Raw genomic sequence first — 22,535 nt, 5'->3', positions numbered from 1 at the left:
ACGTCTCTGACTGGATGAATGGACATCTATATAGTGTGCACAAGCTTCAGGGACATTATTCATGAATCAGTCTTCATTAAGTGTGTGTGATTGGCGACCACAACACATTGTGTGCATCCTTGTGGTGAACAGATGAGTTGAGTGCGTCAGGTTTTAAATAATCTGAATCATATCCATGTTTACTTTCTTCAGTCCTTGTTGGTGCTTTGTAAAGTTTCCAACTGATGATCAGTGAAACCGTGAAGGACAGTCTATCACATCACCCGTGTGCTTGGCTACATGTGTGTTCATCCTCATGTGACTGTGATCAAAAAACAAGCAGGGTATCTTTAAATGAAGTCTAACTACGTTGGTGAAGCCTTCACTTTTCATCTAGAACCAGGATCATGTCTAAATTTCTATTTATCCAGCACTGGTTTATGAAAACGTTCCCATCAGCTTCAGCCTTGCTTTGTGTTTAGTTGTAATTAGCCAATTTTACCATATTGAACATATTGGGAAGCAAATGGGTACATCATGGTATCGTAATATTTCATGTGACAATCTGATATCGAAACACAGAGGCCAACTATTGATATTTTATAAAAGAAAATATATTAATCAGGTAGATGCGATATGAGTTTTTTTTATGACAGTGTTGGTTAGTATGTTTCTTCCACAATCTCCTTTTGCTGCAAAAACATAACTGAAGTGAGATGAATAGACTGAAAACAGTATTAGATAAAACATGCTGACCAAACTTTCATTTGGGGAAATAATATGTCGTTGGAAAGAAGAAATAAATCACGATAAACATTATCACAATAATGAGAATATCACAAAAAGTGAAAAATGGCCATAATATTGTATCACGACTTAATAATAATAATAATAATAATAATGATAACATATGATGGGGCCTCTGGTGATTCTTCCTCCTCCGGGGGGGGGGGGGGGGGGGGGGGGGGGGGGGGGGGGGGGGGGGGGGGGGGGGGGGGGGGGGGGGGGGGGGGGGGGGGGGGGGGGGGGGGGGGGGGGGGGGGGGGGGGGGGGGGGGGGGGGGGGGGGGGGGGGGGGGGGGGGGGGGGGGGGGGGGGGGACTAAATGTATGAATCAGGATGGTTTGAGTTGAAACGCTGATCTGAACTCTGCTCCTGGGCGGCCACATCAGCAGCAGGCGAAGAAGCTTTGAGATACGGCACTTCCAGTTGGACTCTCTTCTTGTCTGCTCCGTCTGGATTTCCTGCAGTCACGGAGAATGTCTGTTTGAGGACATCTCTGGTGGAGAGAAGAGGCAGGTCGAGACGGCTGCAGAGGAAACGTGAAGGGAAAAGGGCCCAGCAGGCGCAAATAAAAGTTCTGTGATATTCATGAGGCAGATCTGCTCGCATGAAGGTGAATTATCAGCACACCTAGAAGAAGAAGTTGAAATGTTGTTCTTTGGCTGCTTAGAGAATCTTGGGAACGTCCTGCCCTGTGACCGGGAACAAACCAGAATATATTCAGGAGTTTTGCCGGGACACGGATGGTCAGCGTCGGCACATGGAGAAGTGGGTCATGGAGAAAGGCAGGATTATTGGACATTTTGTAAATAGCAGCATCAAGATATAGAGTCTGAAGTCTGTCTAAAAGTGTGACAGACGGCGGCTGGAGTCACTCTGACCGCTGGCTTTGGTTGTTGGACCAACAATAACTTGTATCTAAATGCCCAGAAAGTCTGACTCGCTGTCTTTTGCAGTGCGAAGTCTCTTTCTGCTTCACTCCACATGCAGGAGGGATCAGATGCTGCTGCACCCTGCAAAGATCTCCTTTGAATTCAAAATGATGAGAGATGCTTGCACGAGAGTAGGAGACACAGAATTAGGTCAAGTCTCCCACCCTTTGGTGTAGCATTAGTGCTTTAAGCCACCCTGATGTATCTGAGGGTTATAGCACAAGCTGACAAACACAAACGAGTATTTCTATCCCCTCAGCTCACAGACAAAATGTTTCGACTTTCTGTTTCCGTTCTCATTTAGACTGAATCTGAGCTTCAAACACACCAGCTCTCACAATGCATTCTCCTTCCAAATGAACTCCTTCTTCCTGCAAGAAGTATTTGCACAGTGAATACACTGTGGTTCATATGGTTATGCACATTCCCCTTTATTGATCTAAATCTGTAATGTAACTGTTTGATCTCACGCGGGGGAATAGGAGCTCTTCTGATGCTTTCAGATTACAAAGATTTTGACGCTGTTTTAAAAAAAAAAAATCCCTCATTGGATTTGTTTTTGTTGTGCTCAGTTATCTTGTACCACTTTATTTTAAGGAAGAATATTATGTGTTCAGATACACTAAAAGGGTGAGTTACATTTTTGCCTTTTTTTTCTTGTAGTTATCTATGAGAAAAAAACACTCAACAATCCTGCGTGAATGGTTCGGTCATCCGATGACTCCCATGCAAATATCCGCCTTTCAAACACAGGAAATACATCTTCGTCTCAGCAAAGAACAGCCACCATTGTCTGCTAATTGACATTTGCAGCTTATTGAACGCTGTAAATTGTTGCCTTTGTAGCGACTGCATCACTGTGAGCCCCAAGATTTAAGCCCTCAGACTCTGGTAACAGATTAGGACGGAGCTCGGAGGACAAGGGACACGAGGAAAGAGGAAATCTGCTTCTGCAGTTGATTGTGAATTAGTTCCCGCTTGGCCCATAGACTTTAACTTATGATGTCAATCAAATAAAGCACTTTTTCAGTGTTAGGAAAGATTTACATATCACTTTCATACATAAAAAATTTAGAACTAACAGAACTGCCCTCTGAGGCCTGTTTGACATGATGCTTTTAAGATTTCAGGGGCTTTTTTGTTGCAATACCGCAAATGGCTGGAGGGAAAGATTAGCATTAAAACAGTCTCCAACTCTCTTCCATGATAGCGATATTAACTACGATCTCAAAGCACTGCTGTTTCAGAAGCATTTTGTGCACAAACCTCCTGATTTGGCCATTTTTCTTTGATGTTTCTGCTTCTTGAATGGGAAAGTAGTCTGCGCTTCTTTTTATTTGTATTTCCTGCCTTGTTGTGCTGAAGCCTACAGAACAAGTTAATACAGATTGCTGTGTTTTAGCTGTTAAAAAAGCCTTCATCCTCATCGTGATAGCTACTTGAAAGCCAAGGAGGAAGACATCAATGTCTGCACAAGGTGTTTTATTGTGAAAATTTAGCAAATTCTCCATGCACTCCCTGTGTCTGACATCCTGCCCGGGCCGATCTGCTCTGTGCAGCTTGACTCAGCTTCTGTCAAAAAGGCGACCCATCCGGTGGAATCTCAAAGATTGTCTGGAGTGTCGGGGATCAGCTTCAACAGCCGTGTCGGAGCAGAAACGCGATGCAGCCGGTTCTGGTCGAACCAGACATTAGTCATGTCGCTTGTGTAGAAAAATCTAGAATGAATGAAAGATGTCTTCCTCTGTTGACACACAAACAAACATCCCTCTACTAAAAGGATCTTCCCCGCCGACTCGTTTGATTGGCAAACTCATTGAAAAAGTTCTCCACATCACTGAGGTCAAACTTTCAGCCTCAACCCTGTGGGAGAGGATGATGACGTAGTTTAGAAACCAAGGAAAGAGGAAAATGTTCTACAGTACACGTTCAAGTGCTGTTTTCAAAGTGTTGTCCCCCGTGTTGCATATTGCATGTCCCCGATGTATTGCACATGCTCTTAGCGTAATGGGCTGGCTGGCAACATTATTCATTCCTCCATTAATTTGACAGAGCTGTCATTTAATTAGCACCACAATATGAGTTAACTTTCAAATAAGCTGCAGGACTTAAGTGCAGGTGAAATAATAATAAGCTGTATGCCCACATGATAATGCACTGACCTTGCTGTAGTTATCTATCATTTATATTGCATTGTGTAACCGTCTTATTTATTTTTCATTTTTGTTGGCACTTAGCACTTGTCACCGCTCGAACACATCAGGAAGGAACGAGGGCAGCGGCTGAGAGGAACGGGAGGCGGCGTCCTGGTTCGCTTTACTTGTTGCATCTTTTTATTCAACGTCTCTTTTGTCACCTTGTAGAAATTCAGAAAGCAGTTTTCTGTTGGGCCTCGATGTGACAATAAGTCTGTCTGCACTGTCACAAAGCATCATACCGTCGCACAGTTTATCTGTGACAGTCTTAAGACCTGGAAGAACAATAATACTTCAGAGTGAAAACCACTCTGAAAACTCACTTGCCCACACTTGAATTACAAATAGACAAAATATTTCTGCAACAATCAAAACCTTTTTGCAAATGCGTAAGATGTATCTTTGTGCACAAATTGTTTTGGACATGCACACAGTCGATATACGACTGGAGGCTGTGAAGTTATTTCACAAGCTCAACATATTAATGACCCATATCTGATCCCATACATGTTTGGATTATGTTCAACAAACTGAACCATTAAATTCACTGTCAACAGAATGAAGTTCTGCACAGTTGCATGTAGTGATTTCAAATGCAGCTTTGTGTGCACATACAGTTTGGTGCAACCATTAGAGGCACTTTAGATGTTTAGACATCAAATAAGTTCAATGTTCCTCAAATGATGGTCGTGTGTTGTCATCTTTCCTCCACTGTTTTCTGATGACATCATCTGGTTGCGATCTCCTCCTTCGATGGTTTAATTGGTTCTTGACATGAGACTTTGCTCCATCTGCTGTTTATGTAGAACCAACTCCTAATACTTGCATTACAGGAGTGGATTCAAATATCTTTTTAATTTACATGTTCTTTTTATAACTTTCAGGAAAGTTTGTTAGAACTATGTAATTTGTTTAAAAATGTTTTTATGAAATCCTGAATAATGGCTCCCCAGAGGGATCTGAGGAATCACTACAATTTATCTTTTGATTGATTTGAGTGACGTGTCAACAAGATAAACATCTGAATCTGCTTATTGCTCTCCTGCGTCGTCTCCCTTGATTGAAGGGGAGCGTGATTTATCTTCCACCAGTGTTACAGTCCACCTGGTGACAGTCGCAGGTGCCCAGCCGACGTACCCTCCCCTTCTCATCCACTTGCTTACACTCTTGATGTTGTGTGTGTGTGTGTGTGTGTGTGTGTGTGTGTGTGTGTGTGTGTGTGTGTGTGTGTGTGTGTGTGTGTGTGTGTGTGTGCGTGTGTGCGTGTGTGCGTGCGCGTGCGTGCGTGCGTGCGTGTGTGTGTACCTCAGGGGTGTTACCTTGCCACAGTGTCCTCCCCTGGGTCTTTGATAGTAAATGAGCTGAATCCTTATGGGGGTTAGGTAGGTGTGTATGTATATATATATATATATATATATATATATATATATATATATATATGTGTGTGTGTGTGTGTGTGTGGGGGGGGGGTGTTCTGCCTCTCCTCTCTCTGTCTTGTGCTCTCTTGCTCCCTCTCTGTCTCATTTTTTATAAACAGTGAAGTCATACCTTCGAAGGGGCCTGTTTTTCGTGCGATCTGCGATGATGTCACCAGCAGCCAATCAACACGTAGCACTGCTTGATGTACTGTGTGTGTATGTGTGTGAGTGAGGGGATGGGGGTGGGGTGGCTGAGTGGGGGGGAGGGGGGGTGATTCACCACTGGGAGAATCACACTTGCTCGGTTATTGTCTGGTTCTTCCGGCAGGCATGAGAACACGCATGCACCTCAGAGCACCACAGGCTGCTTCTGATGCACATGCCTCCTCAGTCGTGTGATGTGTTTGTACATGAAGGTGCCACATACTTCATGTGATAGAAAATGATAAGTTAATCAATTATAGGAATAATGCACTCAGATATTCCACATTATTTGGGAAAGCTCCTGATGAGTGTTAATCTACATTTATGTCATCAGTCACAAATTGGCCTAATTATACGATAAACATTTTGTGTTCCGTTCAAACACCAGATGATTAGTTGTTTTTCATATTGACCTCAGTTCAAGGTGACTGTGAAGGCTTCTTATGTTTCCCTGCCGAATCCTTAATATGCTTTTGAAAGCTCCGGCTGTCAAGTGAAGACGGATAATTTGGGTTAATGCTGTTGAGAATTTACAGCCGGCCTTGAAAGGATATTCAATTATTAGAGCGATGTAATTTGTTTGGTCTGTTCCACAACAAGCGCCTGCACTGGTGATTGCAAAAAGAGAGACGGGACAAGTGTTTGGACTGAAACGGAGCAGGATGTCATCCTTTCAGTTGTTTTCCTTACTGATACATGCAGCAGCTCTGAAGGAGATAAAAACCAAGATAATCAAGTCCCATTCATGGGAATTATCTTCCTCCTAATAACTGCATTGTCATTTCTTCTTCACTGAAGAAAAGAAAATCATGATAATGATGCTAGTTACTGATTCACACATTATGGACAATAATTATTGTATAAATGTTTTCAGTATTTCATATGAGGTTATGGAGGTATATTCATTATTGCTGCGATAAAAGACTGGTATGAATCATGTTTGTCTGGTAATCCTGACAACAGCAACATTAATAGTTTTCAAATGAAGAAAGTTGGATTAATCTGCTTTTGTAGTTTAAAAGCTGATTTATATCAGTGAATATTTGAGAAAAGGTACTGACTCAAGTTAATGAGGAAGATTGGTTGCTGGTTGCTGAGAAATGCCACTGCAGCTGGAAACAGATGTTCACAGATGATCAGGCTGCTTTAATTATACACCCCATTTATTAATTTACTCTGCGATATCGCATGTATATATAAGCAGTGACAGAAAATCTGCTTTGTTTCATCACTGAATCCATCGAATGATCCTTTATCCATTGATTACTGTGACCACAGTGAGCAGAGGGTTTGCAGATGGTGAGGACGGTGGCTTTGCTGGCAAAAAATAATGTTAATGTTGTTTTCATCTGCCCAGTTTGACCAGTCACAGTTGCTGCAGCCCACACGTGGCTCATTGTCTTTGGATCGTAATGTCGCAGCAAGTTTCCCCTTCTGCCTGAAAAAATACCAGCTAACTGCACTGAGGTTGATGAATTAGTCCTGTGTCACGTTATCAGTTTTAAAATTGAGAGTTAACTTACTGTAACTGAACTTGAGAAAAGACGTTTAATAAACTTTATGGGTCTTATTTTCGCAGATCCAAGAACATTAGCATTTTCTGTGCGTGTTCCGAGTTGCAATTTTCATGAATCAGCATGAACCTGGCTGCAGCGAGATGGCTGGAATGGTGCAACAGTGGCTGTGTCGGTAAGGATGCGCCGGGCAGGTCAATTTAGGTGTGAGATTTGACTACGCGAGTCACCACCTTAACGTGGTGGAGGGTTGAGTGGCTCAGTGATCCTGGGAGCTATGTTGTCTGGGGCATCAGCCCCTGGTAGGGTCTCCCAAGGCAAACTGGTCCCAGGTGAGAGCCCAGACAAAGAGCGGCTCAAAAAGACCCCGATGTACAGCAGCCCACGGACTGAACCCACCTCGCCCGGATCAAGGAACCCGGGGAACCCTCCCGGAGCCAGACCCAGGAGAGCTCACTGGTGAGCGTCTGGTGGCCGGGCCTTCGCCCGTGGGGCCCGGTCGGGCGCAGCCCGAACAAACATCATGGAGCAGCCACCCTGTGGACCCACCACCTGCGGGGACAAGCATTGGGGTTGAGTGCAATGCATACCGGGCAGCAGGCCGGGCCGGGGGCCCGGGCGAACCGATCGCCGGCAGCATAGACTAGCTCTGGGGACGTGGAACGTCACCTCGCTAGCGGGGAAAGAGCTGGAGCTGATGCAGGAGGTGGAGCGGTACCAGCTAGATATAGTTGGGCTCACCTCCACGCACAGCACTGGCTCTGGAACCAAGCTCCTGGAGAGGGGCTGGACTTTATCGTTTTCTGGAGTTGCCCAAGGTGAGAGGCGCCGGGCGGGAGTGGGGATACTCACGAGCCCCCGGCTGAGCGCCGATGTGTTAGAGTTCTCCCTGGAGAACGAGCGGGTCGCCTCCATGTGCCTCCAGGTTGGAGGGAGGAAGACTCTGACTGTTGTTTGTGCTTATGCAACAAACGGCAGCTCAGACTATCCGGCCTTTTGCAGATGGCGGGGGGAGTCCTGGAAAGGGCGCTGCCTGCTGACTCCATAGTTCTCCTGGGGGACTTCAACGCTCATGTGGGCAACGACGGGGAAACCTGGAAAGGGGTGATTGGGAGGAACGGCCTGCCCGATCTGAACACAAGTGGTGTTTTGTTATTGGACTTCTGTGCTCGTCACGGTTTGGCCATAGCACCAGACCACCTTAGGCCGGAGATCAATGATCGACTTTGTAGTCATATCATTGGATCTGTGGCCGTATGTCTTGGACACTCGGGTGAAGAGAGGTGGTGGTGAGTTGGATCAGATGGCGGGGGAGTTGGCTGGAAAGACCTGGCAAGCCCAAACGTGTAGTGAGGGTAAACGGGGAACGTCTGGCCGAGGAACCTGTCCGGGAGGTCTTCAACTCTCACCTCCAGAAGAGCTTCTCACGCATCCCGAGGGAGGTTGGGGACATGGAGTCCGAATGGACCATGTTCAAAGCCTCTATTGGGGACGCAGCCGCTGAGAGTTGTGGTCGGAAGGTCATCGGTGCCTGTCGCAGTGTCAACCCGAAAACCCGGTGGTGGACAAGGAAGGTGTCAAGCTGAAAAAGGAGGCCTTTCGGGCCTGCTTGGCTCAGGGGTCTCCGGAAGCAGCTGACAGGTACCGGCAGGCCAGAAGGGCTGCAGCTGTGGTGGTCGCGGATGCTAAAACTCGGGTATGGGAGGAGTTCAGGGAGGCCATGGAGAAGGACTTTCGGTTGGCCTCAAGGAAGTTCTGTCAAACCATCCGATGGCTCAGGAAGGGAAAGCAAGGACTACCCTAAGCTGTTCTCAGTGGGGGTGGGGGGTGGGGACTGCTGACTCGGACGGGGGACATCGTCAGGCGGTGGAAAGAGCACTTTGAGGAACTCCTAAACCCGGCCACCATGTCTTCCGGAGAGGAGGCAGCGTCTGAAGACTTGGGAGGGGTTGCACCCATATCCCTGGCAGAGGCCTCTGAAGTAGTCAAAAAGCTCCTCTGTGGCAAGGCGCCGGGGGTGGATGAGATCCGCCCTAAGATGCTGAAGGCGCTGGACATTGCTAGGCTGTCTTGGCTGACACGCCTCTTCAATGTCGCATGGGGGTCAGGAACAGTGCCCATGGACTGGCAGACCGGGGTGGTGGTTCCCATTTTCAAAAAGGGGGACCGGAGAGTTGCTCCAACTATCGGAGTATCACACTACTCAGCCTCCTGGGCAAAGCTTATATCAGAGTGCTGGGAAGGAGGTGCCGACCATTTGTCAAACCTCAGATTCAAGAGGAGCAGTGCGGATTCCGTCCTCGTCGCGGAACCGTGGGGTTAGGGATCTTTACCCTCACAAGACTACTGGAGGGGTCCTGGGAGTTTGCCCATCCAGTCTACATGTGTTTTGTGGACTTGGAGAAGGCTTTCGACCGGGTCCCCTGGGGTTTTTTGTGGGGGGTGCTGCGGGAGTACGGGGTGCCGGACCTGTTGCAACGGGCCATCCAGTCTCTGTACAACCGCAGTAGGAGCTGTTTGTATTCTCTGCAATAAGTCAGACTCTTTTCCAGTGGGTGTTGGCCTCCGGTGGGCGTGGCCTCCACCAGGGCTATCCTTTGTCACCGATCCTGTTTATGACCTTCATGGACAGGATATCTAGGCGCAGCCAGGGGGAGTTCGGGTTCGGGGGTCTCCGGAACGCATCTCTGCTGTTTGCAGATGATGTGGTCCTGTTGGCCTCTTCGGACCACGACCTCCAGCATTCACTGGGGCAGTTTGCAGTCGAGTGTGAAGCGGCGGGGATGAGGGTTAGCACCTCCAAATCTGAGGCCATGGTTCTCTGCCGGATATCGGTGGATTGCTCCCTCCAGGTGGGGACGGAGTGCCTGCCTCAAGCGAAGCAGTTTAAGTATCTTGGGGTCTTGTTAACGAGTGAGGGAAGGATGGAGCGGGAGATCGACTGCCGGATTGGTGCGGCTGCAGCAGTACAACAGGCGCTGCACCGGACCGTGTTGGTGAAAAGGAAGCTGAGCCGGAAGGCTAAGCTCTCAGTTTACCGGGCGATCTATGTTCCGACTCTCACCTATGGTCATGAACTCTGGGTCGTGACCGAAAGAACGAGGTCGCGGCTACAAGCGGCCGAAATGAGTGGGTGGCCAGGCTCAGCCTTAAGGATAGGGTAAGGAGCTCGGACATCAGGAGGGAACTTGGAGTTGAGGCGCTACTCCTTCGCGCCGAAAGGAGTCAGCTGAGGTGGTTCGGGCATCTGATCAGGATGCCTCCTGGGCACCTCCCTCTGGAGGTTTTCCAGGCACGCCCAACTGGTAGGAGACCCCGGGGAAGACCCAGGACACGCTGGAGGGATTATATCTCCCGGCTGGCCTGGGAACGCCACGGGATCCCCCAGCATGAGTTGGAAAGTGTTGCGGGGAAGAGGGAAGTCTGGGTTAGCTTGCTTGGCCTGCTGCCACTGCGACCCGACCCTGGATAAGCGGAAGATGATGGATGGATTTGAGGTGAATTTGCTCCTCAGCCAGCGCAAGCTTTTTTGGGGGGCTTCAGTCACATGAAGAGACCGATCCAAAACCCCAGTAAAAGGTTTGGGTGTTGTCATACATATTTAATCCCACTCACATAAATAATTAAAACAAGATTTTTTTAATTGCAACCTTTCGATTCTTTTAATCATGTAAAAAATGAAGATGCCTCTTGTTGACTGAATTGAATGTGAGTCTGGCAGTTGTCACGCGTCATGATGCAGTAGACAATCTCAGCCATAAAATATAAAAGACACGGGTTGATTTAAAATTAATTTAAATTAAATGACACATAAAGGGGTAACAATTCAAAAGCCCTTTCATCTACTCATCTGGTTTAGTAATTTACCAGCTGTGCAAGACGCTTGGTCATTTACACACAAAAGGTTCAGGGCAGTCTACACACAACAATTAATCCATTTAATCAATGATTGGAAAGTAAATTATTCACACTCAAAGCTCCTGATGCAGTTTATTTATTAACACCACAACATCAGTTTATTTATTAACGCCACAACATCAGTTTATTTATTAACACCACAACATCAGTTCATTTATTAACACCACAACATCAGTTCATTTATTAATACCACATCAGTTTATTTATTAACACCACAACATCAGTTCATTTATTAATACCACAACATCACTTTATTTATTAACACCACAACATCACTTTATTTATTAACACCACAACATCAGCTCATTTATTAACACCACATCAGTTTATTCATTAACACCACAACATCAGTTCATTTATTAATACCACAACATCACTTTATTTATTAACAACACAACATCACTTTATTTATTAACACCACAACATCACTTTATTTATTAACAACACAACATCACTTTATTTATTAACACCACAACATCAGTTTATTTATTAACACCACAACATCACTTTGTTTATTAACACCACAACATCAGTTTATTTATTAACAACACAACATCACTTTATTTATTAACACCACAACATCAGTTTATTTATTAACACCACAACATCACTTTATTTATTAACACCACAACATCAGTTTATTTATTAACAACACAACATCACTTTATTTATTAACACCACAACATCAGTTTATTTATTAACACCACAACATCAGTTTATTTATTAACAACACAACATCACTTTATTTATTAACACCACAACATCAGTTTATTTATTAACACAACATCACTTTATTTATTAACACCACAACATCAGTTTATTTATTAACACCACAACATCACTTTATATATTAACACCACAACATCTGTTCATTTATAAACACCACAACATCTGTTAATTTATTAACACCACAACATCAGTGACGTTTGGAGCGCATTGCTATCAGTGTCACTAATAAATGAATCGCATCGGGAGCTTTGAGTGTGAATAATTTACTTCTGCTTGCTGGGAGAGTCAGTCTGCTCCTTTTTAACCTGTTAGAAACTAACATAATGCTGCGCCACAGCGGTCTAAAGGGAAAAAGTGCCGCTGATTTGATTGGCTATGATTAAAATTGGCTGCGATGCACCTTCTAGAAATCTATTCCTTGTACTTTATGACTGCAGGTTGCACTTTTGCGCTTTTGTTCACCAAAATACTAAAAAAAGTTGGCCACACCTACCTGCACTACCAGCCCACCTGCACTTGCGCCACATTGGCAGACTTGCTTTGCTTTTCCATTTTCTCCATTAAAAGAGTTTGTTCTTCAGTTAACATGCAGAACTTCCAGCAGTGCGTTTTCATCTGTTTTGAGACTGCTCCTGTTGCGAAGCACCGTGACATGCTTGGAGCAGGAAGAAGGTATAACTCTAATGAGTAAGTGTTCCAAATTTTGTAGCTTGATCAATATCAGCACCTGAGTTACACACAAAGACCGTTTAAGTGGAAATGAACCACTGAACAATGTGACTGAGGTTTTAAAACCCTTTTGTAATGGCTCCTCTCCGGCTTTTGTATATCCATATATCTCCTGTCGATACAAGTTGACCTGCACTGCGGTGATGCACCTTGTGTGCTCAGACCGGTCCGACACCTGTCAGACTGTGGAAAAGTGAATTTAACGAGGCTTAAAGCACCAAAACACAAAGACAAACCTCAGTAATACATATACATGCTCAAGTACAGCACTTTATAGTTTACTTAATGAGTCTCCACACACAATTGGAAGTTTAAGAAAAAAAAGTAATGCTGGGGACCAGCTGGGACTTAATGATGGTGGTGGTGTTGTTGGGTTGAGACCACAGTACACCTACCAAGACACCCCTACGTTACAGGTCTCTGAATATTTCCTTCTGTCATGCAGCCAGAGGCTGTAAACATCTTGTGGAGCAACAATCTTCGCTGCTGCTTCAGCTCATTATTTTTGACCTCCAGAGTAATAAATGACTTCAGATTCTTCGGTCAGTCAGAAAATATTTTTTTGCTGACTCACATTTATGCTGTACTTTGCTACAGACTGTAGTGCTAGCGCTGGTGATTCATCGTTGCCTGGGTCATTTTCAGATGTAATAGATGAAGTCCTGTTGGGTCCCCGTGCACACTCTGCCTCACACACATGATTATGTGCAGTAATGAGAGGCGAGGCAGGCAGTCGGCCGTCATCTGTGTGCAGAAGGATTTCTACGCCTGCCTGGCTTCCTTACAGGCCACAGAGGGATGAACAGTGAGCACATATGATTAGCTGTATCGACTAGTAAAATGCTACCACGCTGGGTTTCCGCTCATAAAGCCAGGCCACATGGTAATTAGCCAGAGATCGATGTGAGTGTCCGGCAGCACCCGGTCTGACTGGGACTGAGCAAACCGAGCAAATTCTTCCAGAAAAGGTCAAAGGTCCAGGTACTATTGAACATCTGGGGCATTACTGTCACATCACCTCTTTCATGTTTTTGTCGGCCCACATTTTGTCCGATTCTCTCCAGATAAATCACATTCATGTGTTTGGTGGTGCCGTTTTTCTGGCTTCTCTCAACCCAACGGCCTTGGCTCTGTATTGGATTTGTCAGCAGCAGTCTTCGCTGTCCTGAGTGATGGAATTTGTAGCTAAGCCCCCACATCTGTGTTATCACACACAAACACTCCCCTCCTGAGGGAAACCTGGTTCTTTTCTAAAGAGTCTCTTGCTTTATTTGGTTATAATCTGAACCATCTCTAATGGCGGTGTTTCCATTAAACTAGTGGCTCGACTTTACCAGACACCCGTGGTGTTTACTACAAACTGGCTGATGTCACGATCCTCTCGGGAAAGTAGTTAAGGCGGTTTGACATTTTGAGAAAACACACATATGTTTATTTAATATAAGGCGACATCCAGCAGCGTTAACATGTTATGTTTTGCGTCCTCGGCACCAATAACTTAAGTGTGACTGTGCAGAAGACAACTAAAGGTGTGTGTGTGCTACAAAGCGTACCTGACATACTGTTATCAGTTTTAAATAAATGTACGAGTCTGACGTATGAAGTAAAAACAGTTTTTTATCTTATGTATGTGTCTAATGAGCGATGTGAATGTGGAAGTACAACAAATGCAGACAAAGTGAATTACAGTTTGAACTCCAGAACTGAGTTGGAGTGCAGGTCGTTTAAATCAGCTGTGTGACCGTCACGGGGAGGGAGGGAGCGACATGCCGGATTATTTTTTGGATGAGACCAGTAATGTCCTGAAGTTTCCGCTGGTTGCCTGGCAACTGCTTTGAGCCAAGAAAACTAGTCTGGCACGTAACCCCCCTGTCAAACAGAAGACTGTCAACTAAGAGTTTCCAGTCTTTATTCTGAGCTAATCTAACCAGCTCTTGTCTGGTGTTTTTATCCGATCTGTCTGTCAGTGTAATCTTTCTTTCTTACTGTTTGTCTGACAGATGCAGGAATCAATGGGAGCTAAAATGTGTGAATATGTAAATGCAATGCATAATAATATATTTTTTTCAAAGCTGAGCATTGAAAATGAAACTTGGAGCATTTGCTGTGTAACTGGTGAGGAGGCGGAGCCTGACGCATGCACACTGTGTCCCCAGGTGCCCACGGAGTGCGAGAGGAGCCCCAGTTTGTGACGGCCCGTGCAGGAGAGAATGTCATCCTGGGATGCGACGTGTCCCACCCCCTGAACGGCCAGCCCTATGTGGTGGAGTGGTTCAAGTATGGAATGCCCATCCCGTTCTTCATCAACTTTCGCTTCTACCCGCCTCATGTGGACCCGGAATATGCTGGTAAGATTCTGAAATATTAATAAATGGGGATTATCATTCTGTGACATGCACATGAACATATTCAGATGTCTTCCTTTTTTTGTTGTCAGACCAACAGTCAAAAAAATGCACATGTTGAGTTTACTGTCAGTGAACCTGATAAACTAGCAAATATTCCCATTTGACAAGCAGGTACCAGAGAATTCTTTGCATTTTTGCTTAAAAATTACTGAACAACAATTTTTATCAGTTTACTAATTCATCAACTATCTTAGAAGGCGGAACCATCCAACAACTTATCTTGCGAAGGGAGAATCATAGACTGTATATAAAAGTGGACGGAGGGTCTGTGTCTGAAAAATGAGGCGGCTACAGAGGTGTTTTAAGCTGCAATACCACCGAGTGCCACTGGAGGTTGGTTCCAAAAACCCTCCGGCTCCATAGATTCCCATTCAACTTCTCTCAAAAAATTCTCAGTCAATAAATGTTTTCCATGAGTTATCTTGGTTTTGCTGAAGTCACTCCTTCAGTTTCAGTTTTTAGTTTTCTGGCATCTGAAAATAATGCCGTAATTAAATAGAAAATAACATTCAAAAAGACCTGTTTTTGGGGGCGTGTCTGTTTGATTGACAGGCCTGTTGTGCAGAAGATTACGACTATCAGTGGGCGGGACGTAGTATCATCAGGTTTCAAATCAGATCAGTCAGATCCACCGCTGGCTCCTCCCCCAGCTCGTCCAAATATGGTCACTTCCTGCTCCAAACCGATCCGAACTAACATGATGGTGACGGACAGAATCTGAACTGGAGGATTTATAACTTTCACAAACCAACGATGACATCACTGATGGATGCTGCTTGGGGATAATAAGGACCATATATAGCAAACATATTTGCCCCGTGTGTCCCCAGAAGGTTAATCTGTCCATTGTTATGCTGATGTCTCTCTCCACCCCCCACCCACTGCTCCTGCTTTCTCATTTTATTTATCGTGCTTCATAATGGGATCTTTTGCATTGTGCAACATCCACATACCATTTCACAGTAATACGTGTCTGCAGCATGTACTGTGCATGAAGATTGACATTACACATTGGTTTGCGTGGGAGCCAAATTTAAGCCTTGAGACCAGCTTTATGATTGACGCCATCTTGTCTGGTTGAAGCCAGGACCTTCCAAATATGGAATGTGGGGCGGAGCCTGGGAGTGACTCTTCCAACTAGTTAGGGCTTTTAGATTTGTGTGTACTGCATCATCGTAAGCTGCATAGTACACATTCTGCTTCACAACAATATTGCACGTGAAGTAGAGACAAATTGGAAATCATTAAGAAAATAAATAGACATTTATCTATCAAAGAAATGGATGAAGCAAAGCAGTGAATTTATATAACAAGTTGACTAACTCATGGAAACGGCTTTAATGAGATGACATTTCCTTTGGAGGCAGCAGCTCTTTCCACCTCCTATTATCTCTGTTGAGTTCAAGGTGAAGTTTGCCGGTGAGGTGAGAGGGATTCTCCCCTTTCCTTTTGATTTCCTTCCTCTGATCATTCAATTTGAGAAGTAATTCCCCTCCTGGTATGTGTTTCAATCGGAGAGCTTTTCATCGTGCGGTCTTTGTCAGAAAAGATTACATGTGAGTTTTTCCAATTTAGGAGGAGTCGGAAACCACAAACATGCATGACAGTTTGACTGCATTTCTTTGCTTTATTTTATACAATGAAAACCATTTCTTGATTCCAGCAGACAAAACAGTTTAACTGTTGCTTTAGGTCTGATCCATGTAGGTTTTTAGAGAGTGGTAGTGATAGCTACATGTTACATAGATATCATAGATTCATACAGACAATGAAAATGAAAATGAAAAACTAAACTTTATAGAAAGGCTTACAAGCTAAGAACTGCAACTGAATCCTAATTTGACTAATCACCATTTGTATTCACAATCTAAACAATAAAATTCACTGTCAGTCTTGGATTTTGAGGATTTTCTTGAGATACGTCATTATATAGTTATCCTGTTTAAAATAGGTTTTGCTCATAAACTAATTTGACAATTTTGGGCAGTGAAACTGCTATTTTAATTGCATTTTCCTCAGTTAATTTGTTAGATCTGTGTCAGGATTGGCATCAAAAAATGCCCAGCTCAACACAAAATACTTAGGTTGGTAATTCTTTTGAGTTAGCTGTAGGTTTTCCAGTGAGCGGCATGCTGGGATGGCAAAGAGTGCATTCGGGTTGGGCAGGCGATGTGATCATGATCCCAGCATCATGATGCATTTTGATGATTGTAGTTTCCAGAGGTGTTGAACTACCATGCGCACGCTGTATCTGAGGTTGTGTAATCGCTGTGGTGGTAAGATTACGTGCAATCGTCAATAATGTATATTTCCATCACTTTAATTTAACGAGGTCAGAAATATAATCCTGCTTTTTTCAGTGATTGTTCTGGATTACTCATCTAAAGTGTTATTGTGTGATTTCAGTCACAACACGTGAATTCACAATCATTTACATCACGTGGTAAGAAATTACCAACGTGTATGGTAACTGACAGAAATGTCATTTGTGGCCCTCAAAGGCATGGTGAATAATTTTGAGTGCATTTCATTCGGCATACACCGAATGAAATGCACTCAAAATTCAACTTCTTCATCGCTCCAGAAGTGAGATTCTCCCGTTAGTGCCATTTTCTGTATTTTATTATGTTGCTTGACCGAAGCTACACGTTTTCAGTTTGTGCAGGTTTGAATGTGTGCACCTCAATGAAATGGAGAAACTTGAAAAGAAATCTCAAAATATTAAAAAAGGTGTTGAGACTTTGTTGAGAAAAAGGCTTGGTGACTAAATGATGATGTACATGAACCATGTGACTTCAATGTCCACTGAAAACAGAAAACATCAGATGTTTGTGGAGCAACAAGAAAACCAACTGGTTTGAGAGACACTCTCAGTTATTTGACCTTGTTGCATGCTTTCCTCTGCTGTGGTGGAAAGTCACCCGACCTGAGAATCAGCACCATCAGTCATTATCTTAAAAAAACCCAACTCTGAATATTTGCAGAACTTTAGTGGAGGGACACTGGTAGTAATTAGCATTTTCTTATGGTGATTTCATCAAAATTTGATTTACATTTGAGCCATATTTGAATAGGTTTGGTGATCCTGACTTTTCCACTGGCTCCACCTCCAAATCAAAATGTTTATTTGTCCAACTTTTATTTATGACCAAATACTTAAAAAATGTGAACATTGAACATGGTGAACTTCTACCTGCTGAACATGAGTATGTTAGGATAGTCATTGTAAGGATGTTAAATGCTGCTACAGGTTTTCCCAACATCCTGCTCTAATAAATCTTAAACATATTTAGTTGTGACAAAGTTTTGGAAATTTCAAAGATTGAAACCTGTTGAAAAACAGGTTTACTCCAATGGGAGACATTTGAGTAACATGCTATTAACACGGTAGATGCTAATCCACCAATGTGTTTGAAAGCCAGTCGATTGATTTACCAGCGTCTGCATCAGATACGGGAAAAGCTTTCTTTTCAAAATGTCCTTTCCACTTCTTATCCAATCTGCCTTCTGCAGCAGGAAGACAAATAGTCTGACAAACGAGAAGATTGTGGCAAAAATACAGGAGCTTTTTACAATCTCTCTGTATCCTCGCACACTTTGTCTTCATTGATTAGATCACTAGGTGCCTTTCTGACTGCTGAGTTTTGGAGGCCGAAGTGCGTCTGAAACCAACATCTGTGGTCAAATGGCACGCTGTACAAACGGGTCCTTCTCGGGTTCACTTGGGTCCTGACAGTGCAGGTTACGTTGAATTACAAGACCGGGTCAACACCTAGTATACGGCTGGATGAAACCCGAGAAGGCTTTTCATAACATTTGTCTGTGAAAAGCAGCCGCAGTGATGTTGTTGCTCTACCTGACTGCAGTGGTGAGAAAGGAGCTCCTCATTTACCGTTCGGTCAACATCCCACCTCACCTGATGTCATAATCTCTGTGGAAGGACTTCCCCATGGAAGGACTTCCTCATGGAAGTCCGTGGAGCGTTTCTATCGCCAAAAAGTGATCTACAAGGCTGGAGGAGTTATTAGAGTAAAGTCCATCTAGGTTACTCACGATATGATGTCCAGCGAGTCCATCTGGTATATGAATGAATGGAGAGAGTGTGAGTGTGTGTGAGTGTGTGTGTTGAACTACACTATAAAGTAAGAAGGAACCCAAAGTAAAGAAGAAATAAACATAAACTCTCACATTACCAAATGAACATCTCATTTAATTTAAACCCGTTGAAAGATTATTTCTATTCTTGGCAAGCTGCATGCACAGCTGATACTAACGCCCGTGATGCCATCAACGGGTGCCAATATATCAGTAATCTAATACTATGGTTGGCCACATGGGGCTCATACCACCCACACAATCTGATCATTTACATTTACTCATAGTAAGGAACTTTGATTTGGCTTTTTAAACATTTGGCTCCTACACTCTGGGTAATAATTAAAAGATTAAGACCGTGGACCCGGCTTCTCTGCTTTACCTCTGAACACCAAGACGAGCTTTTCATTCGAGAAGGGTCGTCGGAGCATTCGGCCGAACGATGGTTTTAACTTCAGCCAATCACGTGACATTCGGCCGACCGATCATTTGTAACTTTCCGTCTTTGTTGTGCTGCTGTGATTAAACCAAAAACTTCCACTCACGTGGTTGAAGTGATGAGTACAGACAGCGGTGTGCTAAGAGTGCGTTGCCCAGGCAACAGGCCAAAGTTCCACTTTAGCTGGAATCAAACTTGATTAGTGACAAATATATACACTCATTTTATTAAAAAAACAGCTGTTCAATCCAATACAACAGCTCTGCCATAAATGTAACTTTTATGAAGTTACTACATATAGACAAGTGTGTATACGTATGGTAGATATTAGGTGTCACTTAGACATACTATGAGTGACGCTTCTCATTTTAACTGGTGAATTTCCTGCCCATATAGAACAAAAATAAACTTTAAAAAAGCCTGCTAATGTTACATGAATGTTTAAACATCTTTTTTCCTAATGAATGCATCAGAGTCGAACAAATGTGGGTGTTTTTCCAAGTCAGAACCAGAACCACAATAGAACTATTGGACCTCACGGTAAGTTCATCAAAGGATCACAACCTGAGATTTTGCACTCAAGTTACTGACACAACACCACCATAAAACTCTGGGCCGTATTTACAAAGATTCTTACAACCCTCTCAGTGAGCTCCTAACTCAGCCAAACATTTTTTTTTTTTTTTTTTAGCTTAGACGTGATTTAGGAAACTTCTCAGAGCAACTCTGAGCAAGGAAAGGACAGAAACACTGATCTTAGTGAGGAGGCGTGGTCGACCCCGTTGCTAGGTGACAAGTCCTTTTAAAAGATGTGATTGGTTGATCAAAAAAATGTCCTCCTGGTGATAATGGGCACAAAATGGACAGTGACATCCAGTGGAAACAGAACGAACTGCGCATTAAGAGCAGGCTGTGAAAGTGTTTGCGTGTTTGCTGCTGATGAAGGTTGGAACAGACTCGTCATTTTTCCAGTCACCAAATATGCAATCACTTTATTTCTGTTATCGTGTTGAGTGGGAGATGAAATGGACCACTAACATCATCCCTGTGGATATAATTTGTAGTGTTTCATTAATGTGCCATCATTCAGCGTTTGAAGAATATTTCTCTTACCTCGCTGTACTTTATACATTTTCTCCTCTCTGTACAGTTTTTCTCCTTATGAGCTCTCTTAAGGGTGACGATGTTTTGTTGAATTACTTTTATCTTTACAAGGATTTACTCTGAACATTAAGGGGAAATTCGTAGAGAATGTCACGATTCTAAGAAATTTCTTTGAATTTTGTCACTAGCAGTAACTTTTAGTCAGAGGAATCACAATTTCAAGAAAAGATGGTAAAAATAAAACAACAACCAAAAACCTCCCCATAAAAACACAAGTTTTCTGGATTATATTAAAGATTTGAAAGTTGTTGTTGTAAAAACTGCATCTATTAAAAATCAATGACATGCAGCCAGCTGGTTTTGAGAGACCACAGTGAGACCACAACTTTTCTGTATCTCCTTGTTTGCAGCACTGAGATTCTCTCTGTTCTATCGGCGGATGCAGACTCTCATTGAAATCATAGGTCACAGTCGGAGCTGCTGAGATACATAGAGACTCACATTGTACCACCTTTAGATTGGGAAGATGCTGAGGGGTTAACTAGTCGAGCCAACCATAGGGGCACGGTTTCATAGACACCCATCTGCCAACAGTCAAACAAGCTATTGTGAAAAAAGAAATTATACGACAGGAGACAGAAAAGAAACATTTCCATGAGAAAGTTCAGAGGAAGAGATGTACATCCACTGATAGCCGGGCAATAGAAACCGAAGATGAAACTGGAAATAGAGGAACAGACGAGTAAAGAAATAGACGGATGTGGTCCCAGATTACATTGTTGAGTGTCCCCTGTTGTTATGGAGGATCTCCAAGCTCGTTAAAATAACTTCCTGACACTAATAAATCCACTTACTCTTCTTCTGTTAAAGTTCTGAAGGTTATTTCAGTTTCACATTTAAACCTCAGACCGATCTTATTAAGCAAACAGAAACAAAATAATGGCAGGGCTCATACAGCACAATTCAAGAAATACTTCTGTCATTTTCATTTTAGAAAATTAGCCTTATTTACTTTAATGGGGGAGAGTTGGATGAAAAGATTGACGTCACTTCCTTGTCTGTTGTTTAATATAAGACTGGCTTAGCACAAATATTAGTAATGGAAAACAGCAAGCCCAGTCCTGTCTCAAGGTCACAGAATCCACATACATTACTATGTTATAATTCACCTCCTAACTTAAGAGATTCATATTTTTGAACACTGTGCTACATTAGAGAAATACAAAACCGTAATAAAAAGCTCTTCAAATATAACTGCACACATGAAGTGAATTGGCTACAAGACTAAAAAAGTAGTGATGATCCTCAGTGTGTGTTTGTGTGTGTACTGTGTGTGTTTGTGTGTGTGTTGTATGCATGAGGCTGTTCACATTTAGCATTAACATCCGTCCTGGATGATCCACTGACAAGTGGTCAGCTGAAAGTACAGGGGTGAATGTAATCAGGGCGCATTGAGGTGTCATTGAGATCCGATCTAATCAGACCAGGTTCCTGTGTTTGTTTCTGACCCGGTGCTTCCGCATGTCTCATTACAGCTGGTTTGTTAGTTTTGGGTTTCCTTTTCTCCTCCACTCAAATAGTTCTTACACCTAAAGAATCTCTCCCTGCTCTTAAAAATAAAAAAAATATCCTGCGTGATTTCTGCCGAGTGCAGCAGAATCCTACAGAAAGTCGGAGAGATTTACTGGAAACAATAAAGCAGCTGTTTATTGAATTAAAGCACAAGCTGCTTGTCTCTCATAAGCCTCCTCTGGATTTAGGTTTTATTTCATTTGAGTATACCTCATCTATAATCTCTGACCCAGAGCTGTGGAAGAGCCCCCCCCTCCTCACATTTCGGTTCGAATGTTTAATTACTTGTATATTTAAACAAGTAATGTGTTTAATTGCATATAGAGCAGGAAAGTGAGATCTGGTCATAAGTGGTCACTCAAGACACATGTGGAGATGCATGATGACTGCAGGTGTAGCCTGCCCTTCTTTGAGCTGTCCACTTGTGATCGGATCACCCAGAACACAAGGTACTGTCCTTTACTGTCCGGACCAACACTTCAGGGATGGAGAGAGGCAGAGACACCATTGTGACGTT

General features: G+C 43.5%; 1 protein-coding gene across 1 annotated transcript in view; it reads left to right on the top strand.

Annotated features, from left to right (window-relative positions):
• The first annotated feature begins 14,537 nt into the window (after positions 1–14,537).
• The window catches only part of LOC138629793 (protein turtle homolog B-like), a 98,583-nt gene continuing 90,585 nt past the window's right edge, over positions 14,538–22,535 (top strand). The window contains exon 1 of the mRNA XM_069713729.1: positions 14,538–14,748. Coding sequence (XP_069569830.1) covers positions 14,538–14,748 — 211 coding nt within the window. The remainder of the gene's footprint in view (positions 14,749–22,535) is intronic.

The sequence above is a fragment of the Brachyistius frenatus genome, unplaced genomic scaffold (genome assembly GCF_029030835.1).
Source record: "Brachyistius frenatus isolate BFR_SWC_R1_liver_20210118 unplaced genomic scaffold, ASM2903083v1 Contig_121, whole genome shotgun sequence".
In the NCBI taxonomy this organism is placed as follows: domain Eukaryota; kingdom Metazoa; phylum Chordata; class Actinopteri; family Embiotocidae; genus Brachyistius; species Brachyistius frenatus.
Note: the sequence above shows the minus strand (reverse complement) of the source record. Positions and strands in the feature narration are given on the sequence as shown.